The 26,412-nt window shown below is 43.2% G+C and overlaps 1 protein-coding gene across 1 annotated transcript; it reads right to left on the bottom strand.

Moving 5' to 3' along the window:
• Nucleotides 1–1,524: 1,524 nt before the first annotated feature.
• On the bottom strand, nucleotides 1,525–19,679 carry DOLPP1 (dolichyldiphosphatase 1). Its single transcript, XM_034752169.1, has 8 exons — nucleotides 19,578–19,679; nucleotides 11,417–11,517; nucleotides 7,121–7,205; nucleotides 6,743–6,842; nucleotides 5,634–5,732; nucleotides 4,110–4,238; nucleotides 3,363–3,452; nucleotides 1,525–2,657 (listed from the first exon to the last, which is right to left on the bottom strand). Exons 1-8 carry the CDS (start codon nucleotides 19,651–19,653, stop codon nucleotides 2,621–2,623), a joined length of 717 nt encoding a protein of 238 aa, XP_034608060.1. The 5' UTR covers nucleotides 19,654–19,679; the 3' UTR covers nucleotides 1,525–2,620.
• Nucleotides 19,680–26,412: the final 6,733 nt, after the last annotated feature.

The following is a 26,412-nucleotide window of genomic DNA, read 5'->3' as shown; positions in this document are numbered from 1 at the left end:
GCATTCCATGCTGGTGCCCAACTCATTACTACACTACCCTATTACCTAGCTAACTTAGCTACTCGCACTTCCTTTCCCGTCTCTCTCACCTCCCCCGTGGCCTATTCTAATGAAATGGTTATGGGCCTGAGCTAATGCCTATTAAATTCACAGCCCACAGCTCAAAAAGAGAGGGAGATTAGCCCAGCCAAAGTGCTTTTATGAGAAATAAAAGTGCTATTGTTTTATGTGCAAATGCACTTGAAATCTCAGTGTGGAGAGTTCATATTAGATCACTCCAATGAGTGCTAAATTCAAGAAATTTATTGTAATAGACTAAAATTCCCCTAATCCTTAGTTTAAAAAAAAAATCAAAAAACTGCTGCTACAGAGAAAGATATATTCAGTTTAGAACAAGTATGTGTTAAAAGGTTTTCATTCTTAATCGCTACATTAAAATAGATTCATAGATTCTAGGACTGGAAGGGACCTCGAGAGGTCATCGAGTCCAGTCCCCTGCCCACATGGCAGGACCAAATACTGTCTAGACCATCCCTGATAGACATAAAAGGACTCTCTTCCTAGGCCAAATTCTGGGATTAGGGTAGAATAGGTTCTATAGCAACCAATTCATAACTAACACTAACACACACACACACACATACACACGGCCAGAGGAGCAGATGAAATCTTTAAAATGCTGTTTTTAAATTAAGATGGCAGAAAAATACAGAGATGATCAGATATGAGCAAAATCACATCTTGCATCAATACATACCAATGAGTTTTTTATGAAGCTTCAGTAGCTTTTTAATGGAAGCTAGTAAAACATGCAGTAAGACATAGATGGGTATGCATAGTCACTATCCCTCTGTACAGGTGACAGTATCAGACAGATGCTAATGTCCTCCTCTTTGACGCAGCTTGGTAGCTGTACTTGCCCTGGCCTTCCCCTGTTATAAAACTTCAAGCCAATTGTACCGCGAGTCTCTCCACCTTGTTGCTGAACTTCATTGTAATGTCTTGATTACAGGCTAAAAAGTGCAATGGAACAGTCTGTGCACAGCCATGAAGTACATTCAGGATACACTGCTGACTCACTGTTAGTATAGTCGTCTTAAAATATTTACCAACCTATTGCAGAGGATCTAAGTACTTGCAGGGTCAAAGAGGCTGTCAGATATCCTATCACAGGGGAATGGTACCCAAGCATCTAGCAGCAGAACTTACTGTCCAGAACTCCAGACTAAGGAAGTTCATCACTTGAAAAACAGTCAAAATGAAAAAGGAAGGAGAAATGAAAGTCCTTACAGCGTAAGGGAAAGATCCCTTAGAAGTTATGCATTCTAGGGAGCCAGTGCAGACTTTTGCAATAGTCTTGACTACTGCAGAAGTCAAAACAAATCAGCATGACCCATGGAAATGTTTGCCAGGGTTAAAACATACTGCCTCGTTTCAGCAGTAACCTGTGTTTGAATCTAACTGGGCTCTCCAAAAGTAATTCATGCAGTGCTAAAGCCAGGCATCAGCACTCATCACCTCTTAATTTTTATAAAAAGTTTACTGATGGCTGAAAAGCTCAATGGAAAGATTCATTATCCGAAAGCGGGTTTAGGGCAGAGACTGATCATACAAACTTTTAATACCAGTAAAAGCTTTTTTTAATGACTTTGGGGTAATCCTTAAAAGCATGGAGTTGTGCCTTAACTAGCAGTTATTTAAACTTAATGGTGTCCTTAATCAATAACAGAGTCTGGCTTAAGTTCAGCAACAGAAACTGTAGAGATCTCAGCAGCTCTTGGGTCATAAAAGTACAAAAGGAAGAGGGAGTGGAAGGATAGTTGTAATGTGTATACCAAGTTATTGACACCTAAAAAGAAGAGGGCCTGGGTAAAACAACCTGGCTAATTACACAACAGGAGCAGCAGTGAAGAGGAAAAAAAAAGTATATTTTAGGTTTTCCTCTGTGTTTTAACCCCCTCCTTGCCCCCAGTGGTATCCGTGCAGGCTTGCGCACAGGAATGTCACTAGTGTTTAAAAGCAAATCTTTAGTAGTTTCTTTATATCCTTACAAAGTGCAGCAGGAATTGATTTTACTCTCCCAACTGTTGCAGAAAGGAAAGAAATACCTCTTCCCCTCCTGCCTAAGCCACCCTACCTCCCCCACAAATTCAAAACCCTAAATTAGGCAAGACCTAATTTTGGTTTTGTCTTCTCCCAAACACACAATCAATGCATCACCCACCCCGAAAATAATAGTTCAATTAAAAAAAATAAATAGTGTGTATATTTCATGCTGCAAAAAAAGTCACAGAAATATGATTTTTTTTTTTGATTCTCCCTCCCCCAAACAAGCCATCAGGTATTTTCTCCCCTTCCCGCGACTCAGACACGATGGTACATTCCAACTGGCAATGTGCATTTGTGTTATAAATGAGGTTCTGCTCCTTCACGGTCCCACATGCATCAGGGAGCATCCAGCTAGCTGCAAAAGCCAGAGCAAAGGCCTCCAGGCTTTGAGTATGGTCCCTGCCTGTTCCTTTGGTCCATCTGTGAAGACTCCTTGCTGCTCCCAGGTCTGTACAGGTCTCTAATCTTGTCCTTCTCCATTAAGTCCTGCATTCTGTTCCCATGTCTTGAGTCACTGGAGCTTCGTACCTAGCTTGCGCTGTCTGTTTCTGCAATGAGAACATAGAGGTGGCAGAATGAGGGAGATCCCCATCACCAGGCATCATAGCACACTCAATGGATAAAGAGGTGGGAGGAATAAAATGAGCTGGATAGACCAGACCACCACATCCAATGTCAAGAGTGGTCATTCCTGCTTTTTACAGGCTCAGGTCTGGAATAACCAGAGGATCTGTAGGTCACAACTGAAGTGCATTAGCAAAGGGGTGTATGTGAGAGACCAGACGTGGTTACACAGTGGCTACTCTATTGTGACTCCCTTTTTATGGAATACCAAATTCACCTCACACAGCACAAAATGGAGACTTACCACTCCAGATGATTCTGCTCACGTTATACACTTTACTGCATCCAGAGAGACCCTTTACAACACGGGTTGCAACATTTGGTTTCTCCTCTACTGCTGCAGTACCCTATGGCTTTGTGTTTGGAATCATTTGTAGTTGTTTATCACTTTTTCCAGTTTCATACTGATTATATTTTAACCATACACTCTATTAAAGTCAACCCACAATTTGGCCTCTTTTCACACTCTATACTACCCTGTCCATAAAAGCTACCCACATCAGCTACTTTAATTTTCATATATAAATAAAATCACAACTGATACAGGTAAATAAACCATTACCCTATTGGTGCATGTAACAACTTAGATACACCTCCCTATGTGCAGAACCTCCTACCATCCTGCTTACCTTGCCTCTGCTCTGGTGACTGTGTATTCAAACCACAGGATGTTGGGAATGAGGCTGGTATCTCTGATTAAAAAGAACTCTGAAGCTGGCCTAAAATTAACAAGGTTTTGGAGAGAAAAAGAGGTCGAGAGAATTAAAACATTTTCTTTCCTAATTCTGATAAGCACCTTTCTTTCAAGGATCTCAAAGTACTTTATGAACAATTATGCCTCACAATTCCTCCTCCCCCAAGAGGTAGGGAAGTATTATCCCCATTTTACAGATGGAGAAATGGTGGCACAAGTAAGTTAAATGATTTGCTCATGGTCACACAGGGAGTCAGTAAGCAGAGCAGGGAACAGAATCTAGGAGTCGCTATTCCCAGTCCCCTGCTCTAACCTCTAGACCATTGGGAAACTGTGCACAGTTTAAACCCCTTTACATGGGGGTTTGCATTCCTATAGAACATCATAACAATCATTTGGTTTCACGGACTGAAGTATCCCATGATTGGTTTTCTTACACCATATGGTATGAATTCTCTATCCCTGTGAAGGTTGACTAGGACTTTACTCCCTTGCAAGGGTGTCATGCTGCTCCAACTACTAGTAGGTTCAGCACATTTTAAGAGGAAAACACTGTTGTGGCCCCTTCCGTGGTACACAGAGTAAACTAGAGCATACAGTGCTGAACAAGTATCGGGTTCTGCAGGAGGGTGAGGCCTTGGGGGATTAAAACATAACACAGAATTGCATAAAAGGTTTTTACCATGCAGCTATCCTTGGGAACAAAGGAGTTAAGATCTCCTGTGTGAACGCAAACCAGGCTATGGCCATGATGCTTCCTGCAACACCTCCGTATAAGACCTGGCTCCAGGTGTGGTAGAGCAGATAGACCCTTCAGATGAAACAAGAAAGGAAAGTGACCAGAGACAGGATTTCAGACAAAATAAGAGCATCACACAGTTGGTTACAGCGTTTTACAGGCCCCTGTAAAGGCCAGAGCAAGGTTATCTTCCAGATGTGAAACAGCCAAGTGGCACCTATTTAAAAGATATTGAATCATAAAAATGTAGGCCTGGAAGGGACCTTGAGAGATCATGCAGCCCATCCTCCCATGCTGAGGCTTCCCCCCATCCACTAATGGATAATCAGGAAACAACTTAGACCCTTCTGTGTACATAAATTTCTGTTTAGGAATACTCCTAAATCTGAGAAGCCCAATACCTAAGAAGGTGTCTGCGTGTTTCCCACAGTAGGAGTTCAGACTGGCTGGGGGCCTGTTGCTGTTGGTCCCAGGAGAGAATTTTCCAGAGCCAGCCGCAGATCCTTTAGTAACTCTCCGAAGCCTGGATTTAAAGGCTTTCAGAATATATAGTAATTTTCACTCCATGCATCTGAAGAAGTGGGATTTTTACCTATGAAAGCTTATGCCCAAATAAATCTGTTCATCTTTAAGGTGCCCCCGGACTCCCCATTGCTTTTGAGAACATATAGTGTGAAGGGAACTTGTTTTGTCATGGTTTTTGCTGATCTCAAATTGAGCAGTATGAAGGCTCCATTGCTGTAGACAGCGTACCGCTTTTTAGCTGGTAGTGGTCACAGTAGTAATGATTTATTAAATTATCCTGGCACATAGACACTACTCACACAGACTAAGTCTGTTCATACTGCAAGATGATGGAAGCCAAACAATTGTGACTACATTTAGACTGACTCTACAAGAAATCATTTCAGTCAATACTAAATGCTTCACATGCTGCAGAAGGTACTGGTCCATGACCTAGCTCAATGCTTTTATGGATTAGTGCAGAAAAGGGATGAGGCAGACAAAATTACTCTGTCCATATCCTGGACATCGAGGCCAGAGAAAATGGGGAGGGAAGCACTGGTCTTCAGTTTTGCAGATCCATGTGTGAAGACAGAGATGCAAGGCTCGATGCAAGTCCCTCCCTGTCTATGACCAACTCTCTTCGCAATGATCCAGCCTGCACATAGTTGGGTTTGAAGCCATGGGGCCCAAGTGCAATCATATAAGCTTATAACCACCCATTGGACTGCAATTTTTGAAGTGACTATCGAGGGACATAACTAGACCAGGAAAAAAAATCCAGCGAAAAAGAAAGAGCTCCCATTCTGAAGAGTCCCTGGCAATACAGGACTCCTTCAGCCCCTGGTATTTCTGGCACAGTTATCAGGAACTGAACCACAAATGGATGAGGATAAAGTGCTGCCAAAAACCCACAAGGCCAAGGGTTAGTACAAAGGAATAAGACAAATAGCTGCTCCATACCTACTATATGAGACTAGAAAGGCCACTGTGACAAGGCAGATGGACAGGACATGTCGCCACAATAAATCCAGAAACCTGGCATTGTTTGTTTGGTGCATTCTGGAAAAAAGAAAGAGATGGGGGTAAAGCCATTAGTGCAGTGCAAAAGAGATGGTGATAGGGAGCGGAACAGTCCCTATATTCCACCCCTCCAAATTACAGTGACCTAAGGAAGCCATAGCCCTCACTGATGTCATGGATAACCTCTTAACACTCCAGTGCTGATGTATCCAACTGCTACCAAGAGGATGCAAGTGAGAAAGCCCGATCCCAGTGTCCAGGTGTTAATGGAGATCACTACAAAGGGAGCCCATGTGCCCATGGTACTATTATGTCTGGTGTGGGAGGCGCACAGAGTGCCTATGCAACCAGCATGCCTCAGATCTCCTTATAGCTGCCCACTTGTGCTTGGCTACAGTATAGAAGGGTTTTCTGGTCTCTTGTCTGCTCCTCCATATTATAGAGCTGCAGGAGTTAGCCATAGCTGAGCAATGAAGACTTCAGAAGAGGAGTCCTACACCAGAGAATGCAAGCCTAGCACCAGGCAGCAGAGACAAACCATGAATGGGTCATGCGAGAGGGCAGCAGGAAGCACTGGAGAGGTTGCAGGGACAAACTCACTAGTACAAGGGAGAACAGCTTCATGAGAAGATAGCTCTTCTCTCTCTCTCTCTCTCTCCTCCTTCCTACTTCCCCAATTGCATTCCAACATGGATTTTGGAAGTCTCAGAATTCAGCATGATTAAAAGAGACTGCATCAGCACAGCCATATTCCGATGGACTGATGCTACTGGGAGCGATGGCATCAGGGGCCACCTTCCCTTCCCCGCCCTAATCAACTTTCTCGCAGCAGCGGAGCCCATAGTCCTATATTCAATCTGGGATGAACTCACTCCAGAGGGAATCCCACCCCATCCCAAAACAGATTGCACAGGTCCTGGAATTCAGCTCTACCTACAGGAATCAACTGAACAGAAGGAAAGGCATGCCACCAGAAGGTAGCCACCCATTCCAAATGCCCCCAGAAGTCAAAAGTGTAAAACAGCCAAAACCTAATGAAGAAACTTCACCTTAAATAAAGAAACAGGAACGAGTAAACAGAGAAAAACCACATGAACTGAGAGTGACTGGATGGCATCCCGTATTTTGTAGTCACCGTTGAATGGGCTTCTGGGAAGAGAAGAAGAAACAGTATGCTCAATACAGAGCAGTAGCCTGAACACTTCAAAGATCCAGCCAGGCCACAGTGTTGGGGTGCGTGTGTGAATTTACAATACATTTCTCTGATCAGCTGCACCGTAAGCATCTCTTCCCAACCCCCATATAAACGTGCAAACACAACATACCAGACCTGAGATAAAACCACCCTTCAACCCAATTATCGTCACCACAGTTCAAAGAGAACTCATGTACCCGCTCTTTCCCCCAAGCCACCAGGCCATACTTGCCTTCACAGGGCCGTGGCTCACGGATAATATTCTTTATTAGCCAGTTCACTCCTTCATTGAATGCCAGCCCCCCTAAGAAAGATATCTGTGAAAGAGACAATTGTGTCAGCCTATGACCCTGCATCCATCCCTCAGCTTCCCACTGTGTCATCTCAATGGTGATGCCTCTCATCAAACCTTTGCGACAAATTTTCCTTAAAGGGACACAGTTAACTTAAAAGAAAACAAAACCACACTTTCTCTCTGACTTTTTTTTTTTTTTTTTTAAACTACTACAGTTACAAGTAACACTTGAGATTACTCTAAACAAAAGAGATTAGAAAGAATTTTTTTCAGTCTATTTACTTTGTGCATTTGATAGCACTTTGTATATATTCAGTTTCCCCTGTTTGTGGGAGTCTTTTACAGAGCAACAGAAGAGAGAATAATAAATAAATAATAATAAAAAATAGAAAATATTGGCAGAGGGACTCCAAGAGTAGTGTCATAGCTGGAATTTTTTTTTTTTTTAATTGCCTAGATTTTAAATTGACAATACGTCTTCAACTGTTTGCTGCAGGCCAACAGAGGGAGCAAATATGATGCTGTTGATATGCTCTGCTTAAAAGGGAGGCTTTTTATTTTATTTTTCTCTTCAGTGAACAACTTACAGAAAATAATTATCATCCTGAAGCTGTTCCCCACAGATTTCTAACATCTTTAAAGGCACGGCACGTTCTGGACCTGGCCAGATTATAAAAACATAGTATCAATTTCACTCTGTAGTCCAGAATACTCCTTCCCTCTCTTAGACCTAGCATCCTGGCCAAATTCCAATATGCGTAATCGTATTCTGTCTCCCTAAACACCTCCTCCAGTTTCAAATAGTTATGGGATTTTTCAAATCCTGAGCTAAACTGTGGGTCAATATACTGTGTGCTGCCTGAAGAGCTGTCACATTCCAACCCAATGGTGGCTCCTTTCTATAGGTAGAATTAGTAATCAGCATTAAGATTAACACTCGCTTAGTTGCTTACACTTTTATTACTAGCCCATTTTCAGTTGCTTATAACTTTGCTGAACGTTGGCCCTTCAGGCTTGTTCTCTGCTCAGGTTGCAGGTTTTGTTTTGTTTTTAAATTTAAACAAGCACAGATCAGCCATTTCAGAGAATGAGATTGGGGGAGAAAGGTAGGAAAAAAACATGTTAACTTTGGCTCAATTAACTGTTTCTCTGACGAGCTCTAGCACCTCCATGTTTAGAGCAGGAAGACGAGATCTGCCAGGGAATGGTCCTGGACTCAGAGAGGTACCTTTTCTTTTTCTATGAAAATCTACCAATATGTGGATGAATTATAAGCCTCCGGGCTTTGCCATTTGCACAAGATCAATAGAGAATGGTAGCGATTTGCTGCTACAATCTCTTGATCATCCCATCTGCACTCAGCATACTACAGCCCTACAGAGCTTTTTTAACATGGTAACTGAACTGAGAACGCTCCCAGGCAGAGCTAGAGCTCTGGACAGAGGACAACGAGGCATCTGCCCACTGCCCCTCTGGACTGAGTGAGAGGAGGAGATGCCTTCCTCAGTTTAGAGAAGCAGCATTCCTTCACAGCACCCATTCCTCATTGGCTGGTGCAGCAAGAGCTCCCCATTACGATTCAAGTTACCTTTACCATTGGAGGAAGGTGTTCTGGGCACCACCAGGACTGCATTAGTTTTGTCTCAGATCTATTACCTGGTGCTTATAATTCTTTGCACTTCACAGGCTGCAAAATCAACATTAGGAAATGCCAAAATTAAGGTTGTTTATGCAACCTTAATTCAGCCTCCTCGTTCATATACTTTATGATACGGTCTTTAATTACGTCTTCACATACTGTTTGTTTTAGCGGATCCCTGCCTCATTCACTGCACAGGAGAGATAGTGAATGAGGCAGAGAGTTGCAAGAAGAGGAAAAAAAGATGTTATTCTGTGTTTCAGGCCTGCACTAGGCCCAGTACAGCTCGGTCTATTCCTGACTTTGCATGCACAAGGGGGTTGTATTTATTATGATAGTAAGTCCACCGCAAAGATTTCATGGAGAAATCTTATTTTTGAATGCTTTACCTTGCAACTGTAAAAAAAAATCTTAAAAGAATGTTAAACTGTAACATGTATGTACAGGTCAAGGGCAGTGGCAGTTTAATACCTGGTGCTTCATCTATCAAGGCACCATAACCTCCCCTACAAAGGGGATGGATGCAACAAGCCTTTTCCATCTCTATGATCTTTACTGTATTATATACAAACACTATCTATCTATACACACACACACGCACTTATTATATACACATTATACAATATATCCCACGCTATTTCTCTCTCTCTCTATATCTATATATATATATATATATATATTATATATATCCATCCCAGAAGGTCCCAAAACACTTACCTTACAAGCTCTCTCTATGGAGAGAGAGAGAGAGAGAGAGAGAGAGAGAGAGAGATTGTAAAATAAAAGTGCGTGTGTGTGTTTGTGTTTTTTATTTATTTATTTAAGGGATCTTCTGGGATGAAAGGCACCATATAAAGATAAGTGAATGTAGAGTTTAAGGAAGCTGGATTCACAGTCCTAAAACGGTCTTCTATTTACAGAGCAGATACAACACAAGCAGTAGCAGTGCAAGCTCCCCTCTCCCTCCCCTCACCCCCATGCATGCCTCCTGCCAAAGTGACACAATCTTCAGCAGGTATCACCTCTAGAAATGAAAGAAGGTTTCAGTCTTTATGACCTATTCTATTTTCAGTATTTCTGCTGATTGCTAAAATGGGGAGCTAAAATTTGTGCCTAATTTGATTTTTTTCCTATGATAAAGAAAACTGCCCATTAGAAATTGGACTGGAATTACCAATTCAGGTCACATAGGCTTCCAAGAAGCCTTTAGAGTGTTATGAGTTTCACAAGCTACTTCCTTGGGCAGCAATCACACTAGTAACCTAGAGGTTTCATTACCAATCCCCTGAGCCATTCAGTTCCCATGACAGTGTTGCTTTATATAAACATAGCAATATCAGAAACCTGATGTCATAATCCTATTACTGACTCCATTTCACCTGTCTGTTTACAAAAGGCAAATATTATGAATGGCTTGTAATCCCTTGTATGGAATGTATTCAGCCATCCCATCTTAGCTACTTGTCAGGACAAATAGCAGAGACCTTGGGGCATGCTGTATCGTGAAAAGACTAGCTTCTGGTCAGGAGAGAAGTAGGAGTCACTCCTGCTCCTGCTGTTTCACACACAGAGATTAAATGGGCCTTGCAGGCACACACAGCCTGATTTCCAGAGGTCCTGAATACTTACAACACCAGATAGACTTGTGGGCGCTCACACTCCCGAAAATCTGACCCTTAACGACTAAGATGACAGGCAAACTGCCACTTATTGAAACTGGCATCAGCGTCAGTGATCTTCACAGATTAATGCAAACATACAGCACCAAGACAATGACACGGGGAAACCCATTTAGAAAATAATCTGAAAAATAAAATCACTTAAACATTGGGTAATAAAGCTTTACAACCTCTCGGGGACAAAAATAAAACAAATACAAGAATCACTTTATCCTCCATCAAAATGCAGCCAATCTTAGACAGACGTCTAACAGAACAAGGCAACATGACAAACAGCTGAGAAGAAGTGAAGAATATTGTATTCACCTGACACCAGAGGGACAATTTAGAGAGGCCGAACATAATTATCCAGACTGAAGTTCAGCCAATATACTACTGTTAATACCTCCTCATTTTACAAAAAGTGTCAATGACCACAAGTGATCAGGACCCATGTTTACATCTCATCCAAAAGACAGCACCTCCATCAGCACAACCACTCCAGAGGGGAAAGTGCATCCCACAGAATTACTGCAGCATATGGGGTATTCTTCCTATTCCCGTATCTCCCATTCATCCTGCATGACCCTGCTTAGCCCAAGATCTCATGGGATCACAGCACAAGACAGAAATAATAATGGTATTAAAGTCCCACTTTAGTTTCTCACAAAGAGAGGCAGAAAATTTGCAACTGTCACTGAAATGTATGGCATGTCCTGGTCCAGGAATTCAGGGATGGGACATTATAGGGCAAGACAGGGCAGTGAACTAAGGCCTGACAGTAATTCAAGAGTATCACAATTAATTGTGATTTCCTCTAGGCAAAGAGGTCACACTTGTTATGGTAGATCTGTAATGGCAAATCTCTCCTGCCTCTCCTCTCTTCTTGCATCTCCTGCCATGTGAAGTACCTGGGGAGGAAAGAGGAAGACTCACCGTATGAAGCTCTCTCTTGAATATGATGAGTGTAACAAAGCCGACTATGATGAAAATTGGACAGAGACTCAAGTAGGCTAAGAGCTGACCAGAGAAATCACCTGAGGAAGCAAAGGAGAGAAACAAATCAGCCTGCATTGTGTGCGTGCTTGCCAGCCATAGAGACTGCTGTTTGCTAGTGCTTCAGAGCTCACTGACAGCAAAGGTGTGAGTTCACCAGATCAATGGCCTAGCATTATATGGCAGACCCAGGATCCCTTCCTTGGGCTCAGCATTTCATCCCAAGTGCTAGCAGGGACTGAAGGTGCTGAAGAGCAAGAAGAGTGGTAGTTATTAGCTTCAGGATTGGGACGAGAGGGAAATGAAATGAGCCTAGCATAATTCAACGGCAATTTCTGTCTGCCAGCTTACAACATGTATTGAGAGGCTGAGTAGTTTCCCACCTAGACAGCCTCCCACAGCTAGAGTTGGGAAGCTGCATTACAGAATCTCACAGAAGAAAATAAAAAGTGTCTAAGAGCCATCTGTAATGGCTTCGGATAGAATGGATCAGGGGTAGACAAATGTCAGAGGTGAAAAATGGCAATACATGATACACACTATATGACTCAGTCCAAATCACCCCTTGCCTATTGCCAAAGCACCATATCTATTTGTTCACTTAAAAGAACACATGGTCCCCATAAACTCTTTTGGAAAAGGTAAGCATAGGCTCAAAGCAGACAGGAAACTGCCGAAGTCATTTTGCTCCAAGATCAGCTTCTCACCACCAGAGGAGTTTTTCCATTTATTTTTAATAGAAGATATTGTAAAAAATACATAAATCAGCAGCATCATTTGAAGATGCCAGTCATCATTGCAGATTCAATATGAAACTCACAGGGGAAAAGACATCCCAAAAGGCTTTGCTACACTGGAGATATTTTTAAAGGAGGACACTAAAAATGCCACCCTGGTATCCACTGAATCAAGAGAGGGTCAAAGCCATTCTATGCTAATCTCCAAAAGACAGCAAGATCCTTCCTATCTCACCACATGGCCACAGAAGGATCAATCCCCATCACAAAGTACCTGATCCCTCCTGCCTACCCGTTAAGAAGAGAGGATATTTCTGCATGACTAAATACCTGATTCCTTCCTAAATCAATTTCACTTCCTTCCATTGTATAATACAGAACGTTTTCCCCAACACACACAAGTTGCCTCATTTTGAACTAAACAGCATTTGATGTGATGAACTTTAACTTCAATCCCTGAACAAAAGTATTCTCACTGTTACAAAGTTCACATTGCTGGGTGTATTGCCAGATGGTTGTTCAGTCACCTCAGACACACGGTGCATACTCCCTTCCCCTGGCCGGCTCTGTGTCACTTACAACTGGGAAGCACCAAGAGCATCAACACCAAGAGAATGGGCTGAAGAGTTTCATTCTGCAAAACCAATGGGAACTTGGAGTTAATTGCAGAAGAGCCCTAAAAAGTTTTTTTGTTTTGATTTAACCTGGGGTCCCTTAATAGATCTTTGGCTCAATGACCTTGCGCAGTCATTAACATCAATGCAAAGTGGGTTTCAAATGCTATCAGATCCGAATGGTAATGTTGTATGCCCACTTTGCACTGGGTGTAAGTGACACCACAAGGTGTAAGTGACATCACAAGGTGCCAGAAAACAGAGAATCAGGCTCCTTACGTCTAAACATTGATCAAGAACCACATAAATGCAAGAGGAACTCCACCTTAAGTGACTGTTAACGTTAGATGCCTTGAGAATTTTAGACTACTGGACAACCAAAATTGTACTGAAGTCTTGGGTATGCTTTCAAGTAGTCTCAATTCAAGGATTATCTATTAGAGATGGTCTCTAGTTCAGGGATCATTGTTTATCAAAGCATGCCCTTTGTTAATCTGTAGTATATATACATTTTGAAATTTGGTTAGACTAAAATACTGTAAAATTAATTTCAAAAATAAATTGCGCACAATTTTTACTTTGTTTTCTCAAGAGGGACTATATTTCTCTCACAGATGGTGTAAGAATATCTTTACAAGCAGTTAGTCTTAGATAAAGTCACACTGAATACAAAGTAGAACTATAGAGATCATAACAAAGATTCCACCAATATCACGTAGTAGAACCAATACGGCAAGTCAACTAGTCAGCAATGGCTGGTGACCTGTGGAAAAACCTGAGGCCAAAATCCATGAACCACAGCCTCAAGCACAGAATGCTGTATAGATGTATAACAGGAATCATTTACTCAGGTAATCTGAATCCTGTTTGAAAAACTTGTTCAGCACTTGGAACTAGGGCTGTCAAGCGATTAAAAAAAATTAATTGCGCGTAATTGTGCTGTTAAACAATACTAGAATACCATTCTTTAAAAATATTTTTGATGTTTTCTACATTTTCAAAACAAATTGATTTCAATTACAACACAGAATACAAAGTGTACAGTGCTCACTTTATATTTATTTTTATTACAAATATTTGCACTGTAAAAAACAAAATAAATAGTATTTTTCAATTCACCTAATACAAATACCGTAGTACAATCTCTTTATGATGAAAGTTGAACTTACAAATGTAGAATTACGTACAAAAAAACTGCATTCAAAAAAATAAAACAATGTAAAATTTTAGAGCCTACAATTCTACTCAGTCCTACTTCTTGTTCAGCCAAACACTCAGACTAACAAGTTTTTTTTTACATTTGCCAGGAGATACTGCTGCCCACTTCTTGTTTACATCACCTGAAAGTGAGAACAGGCATTTGCATGGCATTGTGGTAGCTGGCATCGCAAGATATTTACGTGCCAGATGCACTAAAGATTCATATGTCCCTTCATGCTTCAACCACTATACCAGAGGACATACATCCATGCTGATGATGGATTCTGCTCGATAACAATCTAAAGCAGTGTGGACCAACCCATGTTTATTTTCATTATCTGAGTCAGATGCCACCAGCAGAAGGTTGATTTTCATTTTTGGTGGTTCGGGTTCTGTAGTTTTTGCATTGGAGTGTTGCTCTTTTAAGACTTCTGAAAGCATGCTCCACGCCTCATCCCTGTCAGATTTTGGAAGGCACGTCAGATTCTTAAACCTTGGGTCGAGTGCTATAGCTATCTTTAGAAATCTGATATTGGAACATTCTTTGTGTTTTGTCAACTTTGCAGTGAAAGTGTTCTTAAATCAAACAACATATGCTGGGTCGTCATCCGAGACTACCATAACACAAAATATATGGCAGAATGTGGGTAAAACCATGGAGCAGGAGACATACAATTCTCCTCCAAGGAGTTCAGTCACAAATTTAATTAACACATTTTTTTTTTAAACAAGCATCAGCAGCATGGAAGCATGTCCTCTGGAATGGTGGTCGAAGCATGAAGAGGCATATGAATGTTTAGTATATCTGGCTCGTAAATACCTTGCAATGCTGGCAACAAAAGTGCCATGCAAACGCCTGTTCTCACTTTCAGGTGACATTGTAAATAAGAAGCGGGCAGCATTATCTCCTGTAAATGTAAACAAACTTGTTTCTCCTAGTGTTTGGCTGAACAAGAAGTAGGACTGAGTGGACTTGTAGGCTCTAAAAAGTTTTACATTGTTTTGTTATTTAGTGTAGTTATGTAACAAAAAATAAATCTACATTTGTAAGTTGCACTTTCATGATAAAGAGATTGCACTACAGTACTAGTATGAGGTGAACCGAAAAATACTATTTCTTTTGTTTGTCATTTTTACAGTGCAAATATTCATAATCAAAAGTAATATAAAGTGAGCACTGTACACTGTTTTCTGTGTTGTAATTGAAATCAATATATTTGAAAATGTAGAAAAACATCAAAAATATTTAATAAATTTCAATTGGTATTCTATTGTTTAACAGTGTGATTAAAACTGTGATTAAATTTTTTAATCATGATTTTTTTTTTGAGTTAATTGCGTGAGTTAACCGCGATTAATCGACAGCTCTACTTGGAACAGAGCAGTGCTATCTATAATCACATAGTAAACACTATTAATACCAGCAGGGTTCTAGCAGAGCCATATTCTAAAGCCATACTACAGAGTAGACTATGTAAGTGGATAGGTACCTAAGTAGTAATGTGTTGACTGTGAATGATTGTTTCTGGCCTGGCTCTCAGGAAAGAGAGACCATGGCAGTCCACAGTGGTCAAGCAAACCATGCTAGAAACCTGCTAGCAATAATGTACTCACTAGTTTAGTAGATGGTTGTAGCTAGTGCAGCTCTGATCCAACAGCGGAAAGGGCTTTAAATCTTCGATGGATAATGCATTGGGGGCAGAAGGGGAATCTGAGAAAACAAGGCCAGCTATGTTTATATCATAATTTTTTCAAGTTTTAGAAGTGGCACAAGTAGATAATATATTATCTATTCTTACAGAAGTTTATTCCTAGGGAAAAATTAATAAGTGGCTAAAAAATGACGTGCTTCCATGGACCTGGTTTAAAAACCAGACTATGCAACTATTTTGGACTTTCCCCACTCCCCAAACCTCTAATAGCTTAAAGGGGACGGAGTAAGGTTGATAAGAAGAACGATTCCATGAAAAACAAAAAATTCAATATTAAGTTTTATTTTAACTCAAACATTCCCTAGAGCATTTTGGGCTCAAGAACCAAAAGATGAAACTGACTACTTTATTTTAAGTTATCCAAAATGCAAATGGATGAAGCCGCAGTCATGGTGAAAAGCACATTAGATTTTCTATACTAGCCTCTGACTATATTTATATATTTATTTTAAAGTATGATTTTTACCCAGCATCCCTTTGGCACTGACTGGAAAGATGTGAGGTTTACCACTTTAGCATAACCTGAATGTAACGTGAAAATATGAATTAATGGCACTGTTACCACATCCTATCACGGGGTCTTGTTTTACCGCCACCACCACTGTTTCCTATTGAAATGTCTATTTGTGGCAGCGCTGTTTATCGCACAAACTTGCGGAAAAAGAAGCAACCACAGACATGTCGGTTACATGCTATGAATACTTTCCACTCCATCCATACTTTCTACACTGATTTTTATGGGACTGTCCATATCCTGCCAGTACAACTTGCAGGACATTAAGAACAGTCTCAAGCTATCTTTGAGGATGATGTGATGCTATGGCATGACAAGGTTCACATCACAGCATGATACATTTCTGCTGGAAAACCAAGCTTAAAGCACTAAGATATGAAAGACGCATTGGCTCTGAAGAGCTACAGTCCCAGCAGAAGTCACAATAAAGAACAGTGGAAGAAAAAACATTCTTATAGAACATACAGTCAGTTAGTTAATGACAGGTTTCAGAGTAACAGCCGTGTTAGTCTGTATCCGCAAAAAGAAGAACAGGAGTACTTGTGGCACCTTAGAGACTAACAAATTTATTCGAGCATAAGCTTTCGTGGACTTTCGAGAAGTGGGCTGTAGTCCATGAAAGCTTATGCTCTAATAAATTTGTTAGTCTCTAAGGTGCCACAAGTACTCCTGTTCTTTTTTCAGTTAGTTAAGTAGCAACAACTAAGTGCTAAACAACTATATTTTTAAATGTGTGCACACATGCAGAACCCTTTGCTTATATGCCTCATTTAATTATACATACTAATTTTGTTAATGCCCAGCGCCACCTAAACATGTTTAGCTTCTCAAAGTCTATGAATTTTTAAAAGGGTACTACGCAAAGAAACTAGTGAAATTCTCCATATTTCTTTAGGAACAGGAGTTGTTGCTGTGCCACATCTTTCTATATCAAGGTCAATTTCTCAAAACAGAGCCTCTTACAGACACCTCCCTTCATTTTTCTTAAAGAAATGAGAAGTCAGAGATCCTTACAAATCCCTGTTGTCCTGAAGAAAAACATGCTCCTATGCTTATCTAATACCAACAGACCTTGGTCATCAGTGGGCAGAATCAAACCTGGGACCTCTGGAGCTTAGTGCATGAGCCTCTACTGCATGAGCTAAAAACCAACTGGCTGTTAGCTAAGGCTGTAGAGCAGACTCAATCTCTTTCTCTCTCTCTCTAAGTGGTCTCTCTCTCTCTAAGTGGTCTCAATGCCACTAGATGGGACAGAACACCACACCCAGAAGGCGTGTGGGTTACACTTACATGCACACATACCAGGAACTTCATGTTTCTCTAGTGGAATTCACCCTGAAGACAAGAAATCCCTTAACTGGACAGAGAATTTTAAGGTTCCAGGATTATACATGAAAGTGATATTGGGACAGTATTAAGACAAGCTTGAAAAAAAGATCTGCTTTAATACAATGGGAATAGCTGCTGAGTTATGTCCCACCATTATGTTTCTGTGATGTTTATTTCTCCTCCCTGCATGCCGGATTTTACATTTATTAGTTAATAATTCTTTGACTGGTGCTTGCAGCCACCACTGCTCCTATCTCTCCAGACCTCTTTGCAGTTTTCTTCTGTCACAGTGTGTTTGCTACTTCTCCAAATTAGATGTAAACGCGGTAAATGATCACTCCGGAATTACACCAAAGGAACACTCAACAAAGACATGGAGCAGCTACGCCAGGGATAGAGAAAGGCTGTTTGGTCAAAAAGTTCCCTCTGGAAACTCTGGACTGGAATTCAAAACCAGGGAGCATCATTTTTTGGCAACTGAATGACAGGATGGCAGCAGGTCTCCAGCCACATTAAAGGTCTCCTGAAATGAGAGATTTTAAGGACCATTGCCACAGTGCATCAGACCACTGGGTCTTCAGGAAGAATTTTAGGGAAGAATATAATTACTAACATTGGAATTTCACCAGGTCATGCAAGCTAACACTCTGTCACCAAACATAAATAAATAAATAAACCCCAACAACACCAAACCCCAACAACAGAGGTGCTGTTTAGAGAACTTCAAAGTACCAACCCAACCGGCCCTTGCTAGCTAGAGAGAACTAGCATCCTCATAACAAAATAGGCTGGACTGCGAGCATGCAATGTCAAAAGACAATATGGAGTCCGGTGGCATCAGACTCCTTGTTGTTTTTGTGGATATAGACTAACACGGCTACCCCCTGATAAAAGATAATATGGGATCTCACTAAATCACAACGATGCAACAGCTGGGAAAGAATCTGTCCTGGAAGGTTAACAGCTGTTGAAGGGACTTTGACAGCTGCCCTTCTAAGTACTACTCAAGTCCCCAAATCAAGCCCCGTAAAAGTTTCCATGCAGGGAGCCCAGAGGTTGTAATCTGCACATCTCCCACCAGGGAATGCTATCATGATCTGACCAAAGTTCAACACCTCCAAAAATACAGTCTGCTTACACAGTCCTGCCGACCCAGAACCCACTAAAAATAATCCTGAAAACTATTTCAGGACCAGGACAACATCACTGCAGCACCACAAAACAACAATGCTCTCAGTCATGACAGCATTTCATCGGGACGCCTCAAGAACAAGTCACTACAACATCATGGGGATAGGACGGGTCAATGCTGCAACACAGCAATGCAAGGTGACATGGGCACCACATTGTGAGATGGCAACATAATGTGGGGACAACTTGCATCCCAGCATCTCTGTGCCACTAAGGCAACTCTGCACCATGGCAGCTCAGAACACAACAAGACAGCCAGGGAGAAGGGTGACACCATTTTGTCATGGCACAGTAGTACTGTGAAGTGATGCTGCAACCTCCTGTTGTGAAAGGAGAGGTGCACCCTTGGTGTTAACACATGGCAGTGACATCATAACAAAGAATAACAAGAAGACACTGTAATGAGAGATGGCAAGACAAGGCAGCAATGTGGCGGCTGACATGGTGACACACCTCAAGGTAGTGACACACCATGATCCCTAGGAGCCTACTGCAGTGGGGCTGAGGCAGGTCCCCTGGGACCCCGTCACCTCCATTCACTCAGCAGCCCCTGAAGCTAGAAGTCCAGAGCCTGGGATAAGCACATGCGCAATATGGAGCACACAGGGATCACAATCTGGTAGTAAGTCCCGCGGCACCAGTGCGCATGCGCAACCCTCCGGCCCTGAGCAGTTGTTCAATGGCTCACTATTTGGCAGTTGCCACCCCGGCGCTGGGACCCCATTCACCCTGAGCTGAGAGCTGCCCACTCTCGTGGAACCGGGACCACGGAAGAGGCTGTAGAGGTATTCAAGCGAGCTTTACCTGCAAGATACTCGACATGGGTGAGGGAGACCGGCCGCCAGGGAGCAGGGAGCGAGCACTCTCCGACTGCGGCCATCTTACCCGGATACCGGGCCGGGCCGCCACAGCCAATCGGAGCGCACGCAAGGGGCGGAGCAGCCAATGGGCGGGGGAGATAAATCTGAATTACCAATGGCAAGGCGCGGCAGGTGAGGCGCCAACCAATCAACAACAATCTAATTAAAAATCCAAGCCAAGGAGCGAGATAGCCAATGAGACGCTCGCCCTGCTGTCCAATCCAAGCAAGACACAGGTAGCTATAGTCCCAATCAGGCTAAAGGCGGGGGTTATAATGTTTTATCATTGGTGAACAAAATTATGCAGATTAGCCAATCAGCAGGTGGCCTTGGTCTCATTCTTAGCCAATCAGATGTTTGGATGGGTGGTGGATAAGGGGGTCTAAGGGTGAGAGGGGCAAGCTGGCAATTTGCAGTTAAAATGGCTTCCTCGCCCCTCCCCCAACCCAAGCAGGGCAAAAGCATTTCACTCAATGGGGGTGGTTCTCAAAGAGCAGCCTTATGAGCTATGAGTGCAAGTGAGGCCCAGAATTACCTCACCCAGTAGTCCTGTTGACAGAAAATGGGGGACTAGGGGCATTTACCTCAGCCCCCACCCCATTGATAGGGAATGGGGGACTAGGACCAGAGTTAACTCACCCCCAGGCTCACTGACAGAAACACGGGTAGGGGGACCAGGACCAGAGTTAACTCACCCCCAGTTCCATTGATAGAAAATGGGACGTGAGGGAATGAACCCATGAGTTGCCTCCTTCACTGGTCCTGTTGATAGATAATGGGCGTAGGGGCAAAGGGCTCTGGCTTGCTTCCCTGGGTGGTCCTGTTGCCAAAAAATGGGGAGACAACAGAAGGAAATGGGGCTGAGTTTTCTCTCCCTCAACCTGAAAAAAAGAGAAGGGTGAACGGAGGCCTCTTGCCCTACTGTCAAAATCGAGAGCTAGGGAAACTATGGCAAACGTTATCTTCCCTCTCCAGGCCCAGAAAAGGAAGCTGGGTTAACTGGGGAATGAGCGTCTGTTTTCACGGTCAGAAAAGAGGTTGGAGAATTGGGACATACATTACCTCTTCCTTCACGGCTCAAAATACAGTGTCGGAGACGAGTAGAGAAGAAAATGAGTTGCAAGTGGTGGAGGCTAGTGGTGGAGGCTACCCATAAGTGCAGGGTCACAACCAGCCCTTACTTGTGGGGAAGAATGATGAAGATAGCGCCGCTTGGAAACCCGGGGAGTGAATATGAGAGCAGCCATGGTGTTGTGCTGCACAGCTTCATTCTGATCTAGGAGTACAGTCACACACACAAAACTGCTATGGAAACTCATGAATTAATACCATGCCAAGGAACCACCCTTTGAAACAAGAGTCTGCTAGCAGCAAGTAGGGCAGACTAGAAGTGTGGGAGGTATGTGTCATTGGGAACAAGTAGTTAGAGTTGAAATATGCCACTCAGACTGCGGGGTGATTTTAATTTATCTATTATTTATTTTTCTGCAGAAAGATGGTTGATTGACAAATTCCTACATGTACTGAAACTACCCTTTTTATCAGTATTTGGCAACATGGAGAATACGGAATTCCTCTTTATGATCAGACACAGTGGACTATAATTACATCCACATCTACTTTATAGCTTTGCAGGTAATGATGATAGTTTCCTGAGTGGCACTAAAAAAGGAAATGTGAGTAGTAAGGGATTTAGTATTGCACTTTACCAGAGAACACAGTGCTGCTGCCTTCTCGGCAGTTTGAGTGGTATAAAACTTTTGTTGGAAATAGAATGGGGGCTAGATAGCGCTGGGGGTTAAGGCACTATGGTTTTTGCCTTTGGTCTTCAAAGTGTATATTTGGTCACTAAGTGAAAATAAACATGGGGATCTCTTTCTCTTCTGTATTTCAGAGGGGTAGCCATGTTAGTCTGTATCAGCAAAAACAACAAGGAGTCCTTGTGGCACCTTAGAGACTAACAAATTTATTTGGGCATAAGCTTTTGTGGGCTATAACCCACTTCATCAGATGCATGGAGTGAAAAATATAGTAGGCAGGTATAAATATATAGCACATGAAAAGATGGGAGTTACCTTACCAAGTGGGGAGTCAGGCTAACGTGGCCAATTCAATCAGAGTGGATGTGGCCCATTCCCAACAGTTGACAAGAAGAGGTGAATATCAACAGAGGGAAAATTACTTTTTGTAGTGACCCAACCACTCCCAGTCTTTATTCAGGCCTAATTTGATGGTGTCAAGTTTGCAAATTAATTCCAGCTCTGCAGTTTCTCGTTGAAGTCTGTTTTTTAAGATTTTGTGGCCACTTTTAAGACTGTTATTGAGAGGGAGATTGAAGTGCTCTCCTACGGGTATTTTAATGTTACAATTCTTGATATCTAATTTGTGTCCATTTATTCTTTTGCGTAGAGCCTGTCCGGTTTGGCCAATGTACATGGCAGAGTGGCATTGCTGGCACATGATGGCATATATCACATTGGTAGATGTGCAGGTGAACGAGCCCCTGATGGTGTGGCTGATGTGGTTAGGTCCTATGATGGTGTCCCTTGAATAGATATGCGGACAGAGTTGGCAATGGGGTTTGTTGCAGGGATTGGTTCCTGGGTTAGTGTTTTTGTTGTGTGGTGTGTAGTTGCTGGTGAGTATTTGCTTCAGGTTGGGGGACTGTCTGTAAGCAAGGACACTATCATAGAACCATCATAGGAATGGGCCACATCCACCCTGATTGAATTGGCCTCGTTAGCACTGACCCCCCTACTTGGAAAGGCAACTCCCATCTTTTCATGTGCTGTATATTTATACCTGCCTATTGTATTTTTCACTCCATGCATCTGATGAAGTGGGTTATAGCCCACGACAGCTTATGCCCAAATAAATTTGTTAGTCTCTAAGGTGCTACAAGGACTCCTCGTTGTTTTTTCTTCCGTATTTGTGCACATTAAACTCCATGCACTTGGAAGTCCTGGGTAGGGAGAAGAATACAAAGGGTATGCATTTGCACAAGGAAACTTGTGAAGAACAAAACAACTTTTAGGAATGGTAAAGTCACTCAAGTTAAAAAGCTGCAAAGAAAATGGGCCTGTGCATGTAACTTTCTTATTAGAATATGGAGGAAGTCGCAAACCTAGCTAAGCCAGCCAAGATAAGAGCTGAGTGTGTTTTGGTTTATTTTTGTTGTTGTTTGATGGCAGCCGAATAATGTATTATTAATGTATGGATTAGTTAAGATCTACCTCTTGATCATGTTCAACTAAATCTTTTAAATATTTGATTTTAGGGACAGGAGAACTACTTCTCTCCCCTTACAGCTATAATGTAACTAGTTTCAGGTGGTATTATGATCCTGCCCAATGAATTTAAACAGTGGATCCCCTGCTTGGCGTTCCAAGAGAAAAGGTAGCAATTATAGATAATAGGCAGTTTCTATTGAGAGTAGATGTTTACTGCAAAAGTTAGGTCTTCTTGAAAAGAGTGAATTAAGGAAGTGTGAAGGATTTCCCTTTCACCACTGAAAGCCAAACAGATCCTGTTCTTCCAGAAATATTGAAAATGATTTGTCAGTTTATATTTATAATGTGACAAGCAGGGAAACCTCTCTTGGATATCATTACTAGAGGTACTTCAATGAGAATGTTTAGTGAAAAGGAATCTGTAGCAATATTAAATCAATACATGATACAATAAGTGCTTTTATTCCTTATCAAAGGAAGCCTGGACACAATGGGGTTCTCACAGTAATCCAGGGGTCAGCAACCTCTGGGATACGGCTCACCAGGGTAAGCACCCTGGCAGGCCGGGCCAGTTTATTTACCTGCTGACGCGGCAGGTTCGGCCGATCGCGGCCCCCACTGGCCGCAGTTCGCTGTCCCAGGCCAATAGGAGCGGTGGGAAACGGCGCGGGCGAGGGATGTGCTGGCTGCAACTTCCCGACGCCCCATTGGCCTGGGACGGCGAACTGCAGCCAGTGGGGGCCGCGATCGGCTGAACCTGCCGCGTCAGCAGGTAAATAAACTGGCCCGACCTGCCAGGGTGCTTACCCTGGCGAGCTGCATGCCAGAGGTTGCCGACCCCTGCAGTAATCCAATATTCAACAAGAAAATATTAATGTTTTAGAAGTATCAAGTAACCCTCAGTATCCCTGTAAGAGGGCCTTCATCATAATTCAGCTAAGCATTATTCGCAGTGTATGGTTGGGAAGACTAGCACAGCACTTTAGGGACTTGTCCCTATCTATAAGAAGCTAGGACTAGAATCCAAGATGAGTCATAACCTATAGTTCTCTGCTCTAACCTCTAAAACATGCACTCTTCTTCAATTTGCAAGCTCTGGCCATTATTACATTAATCAACCTCTGTTTAAAGTTTGGTTTGAAGGGATCTGTGTAGTGCTCATGGAGGCAGCCTATCTATTAAAAGGGAGAGTGCACAAGGCTATCTGTGAAAGGTTTTTAAATCACTTTTTCAGGCTCAACTATGTTTCATTTGGTAGATTCACCTAAAATGCAGGCTGAAAAAGTATCTTGGCAATAAGTTCTAGCACATAAGTGTGAACTGACCCATAGCTAGGGTGACCATATTTCCCTATGCTGAATATGGGACACTTGGTAAAATTACTTGTATTCAAGCAAGTTCAAGGGCAATCATCAGAATTATGCAGTGCAAATGTTCAAATTAACATCAAGGTGACTGAGCCCGTTAAAAAGAAATACTGCGTAGTTGGATTCTTTTTATTTACCTTCTTATCTTTAAGGCTTTAGGGCTCACAAGGGGAGAGGTGACACACACACTCCCAATACACCTTTCTTGGACAGGGGTGTGTGACTGACGACCAACCTGACCCTTCCTGCCTGGCGCTCTCCATGCCTGGCTTGGTCCCCAGGATGGACCCATCTCTCCTGGTGCCGCATCTTCATGGCAACAAGTGGGAGGGCACATGGGGTCACATGCACCCCCCCCCCTTTTTTATCAGGGTTCACATCAGAATGTGGCCAGCAGCAGCCTTTTGTCACTGTGCGGTAGGGATGGGACTGCTTCCGGCTGCAGAGGAGGAGCGGGGCCAGGAGGGATGACCTGGCCCATGTCTTTGCAGAGCTCATCTCTCCCCCCTTCTTTCCCTCCCCCCCCGCCCGCCAGCTGGAAGCAGCTTGTCCCTTCCTCCCTGCACAGCCTCGAAAGGCAGCTAACAACTTCCAGATTACTGTTGACCACCCTGCTGACCATCGACATAACCCATCTGCCTCCTGTCTGCCCCCCCCCCCCCAACTACTGCACGGGCAGGAAGAGGTTAAGCCCTAAAGATGCATTGTGCACCAGAGCCCAGGGAACCTGAGGCTTTAGCAAACAGGGCCAGAGAGGTGGCTCAGCAGGGGAGGGTGCTTAGGGGACAGAACAGCCCTGCACTCCCTGGGGACATGATCTGGTGTGTGTGGGAAGAGGGTGCTAAGCTCCTGCCTGGGGGGGCTGCTATGGAGCTTGCAGGTTTGGGGGGCGAGCAGGCTGGAAATCACTTCCCCCTCCCACTCCAGAGCTTAGCTGTGGGGCGGAGAGGCTTCCCCATGCCAGCGCTGTGTGGGGCTTTGGCACATGCAGGGCTTGGCTCCTCCTGGCCAGCATCCTGGGCCGGAGGGTGTTGGGCTTTTCCGGGGCGCTGGCCCAGCCAGAGGCAGTGGGGAAATGAAGCCTGCCGGCCAGGCTGTTGGTGAACTGAGAGCTCTGACCAAGGGCTGGTTCTTCGCACAGCACTGGGAGTGGGACATGCCCTGTTGGGGGGGATATGGAGGAGCTGGAGTGGTGAAGGGGCAAAGCAAGGAGAGGACAGCCAGAGGGGGAGCACGTAAAGGGCCGATGGGTGGGCAGCAGCAGTGACACATAACTGGCCGCCATCTGCCTGCACTCACCAGCAGCCAGCACCGGCTGGAAACAGGACGGGGAGGCGGAGCCCTGCTGGCCGAGAGCCGGCACACAGCAGGGACTGTGCTGATGGACCAGCAGGGGGAGCAGCTGATCCCACACACTGCATCTTCACCCCACCACCAGCCTTGCACACCCACCCCCATCGTCAGCCACTGGACTCCCCCACTCACCACTGGTGGGTGGGAGACTGGCAAGCAGGGATCTGGCAGCAGCAGGACCAGTCAGTACTAATGGGGGGTGGGGGAACAGAAAATAGGGGACAATTTGCCCGTTTTTGAGAAAAAGTCGGGACACCCGCAGGAGGGCTTAAATATGGGACTGTCCCTTTAAAACGAGGACATCTGGTCACCCTATCCATAGCTCAAACCAAAAAACAGAACAGGAGCCTCTCCACCATCTCTTGTGAAAACAACAACATTGCAGTTTTCAGGCCTCTCCCCTTATATTCTTAAATCCACTACTCTTTTCCCCTTCCAAAGCTTTAGCCGTGCAGCCATATATATATATATATTTTTTTAGGAAGAAAAGAATTGCTACACTGAAGCAGTTCAGTGGCTTATTCTGTCTGGTGTCTTGCAGAACCAGCTATTTCAGAGGGAGGTTCAGTCCTCCCTGCCCCCAGACAATTAACCTATCCATAGATAAAGTTTCTTCTTAAGCCAAACACTAGCAGAGGTTATGTACTGAAGCATGGTGGTTATCCTGTCTTATTTAACTATCAATTTTCTTATCCGTATGAATGTTTAATTCTTTGAATATATCTAAACTTTTCACCTCACTATTAGCATGTGACAGTGAATTCCACACATCAAATGTGATCTGTTTAAAGAAACTATTTCTTTCTACAAATGCGATATCCTACCAAAA

This window comes from Trachemys scripta, chromosome 17, assembly GCF_013100865.1.
Source record: "Trachemys scripta elegans isolate TJP31775 chromosome 17, CAS_Tse_1.0, whole genome shotgun sequence".
NCBI classification, from domain to species: Eukaryota; Metazoa; Chordata; order Testudines; family Emydidae; genus Trachemys; species Trachemys scripta.
This window is presented reverse-complemented; position numbering and strand designations above follow the sequence as displayed.

What these genes read in the sequence shown, in the direction of transcription:
- DOLPP1 (XM_034752169.1), bottom strand. Translation starts at nt 19,653, where the DNA reads ATGGCCGCAGTCGGAGAGTGCTCGCTCCCTGCTCCCTGGCGGCCGGTC. An exon ending in CCATGTCGAGTATCTTGCAG is followed by an intron (nt 11,518 to 19,577) that starts GTAAAGCTCGCT and finishes TTGCTTCCTCAG; the next exon opens with GTGATTTCTCTGGTCAGCTC. An exon ending in TTTCTAGTCTCATATAGTAG is followed by an intron (nt 4,239 to 5,633) that starts GTATGGAGCAGC and finishes TTTCATCTGAAG; the next exon opens with GGTCTATCTGCTCTACCACA.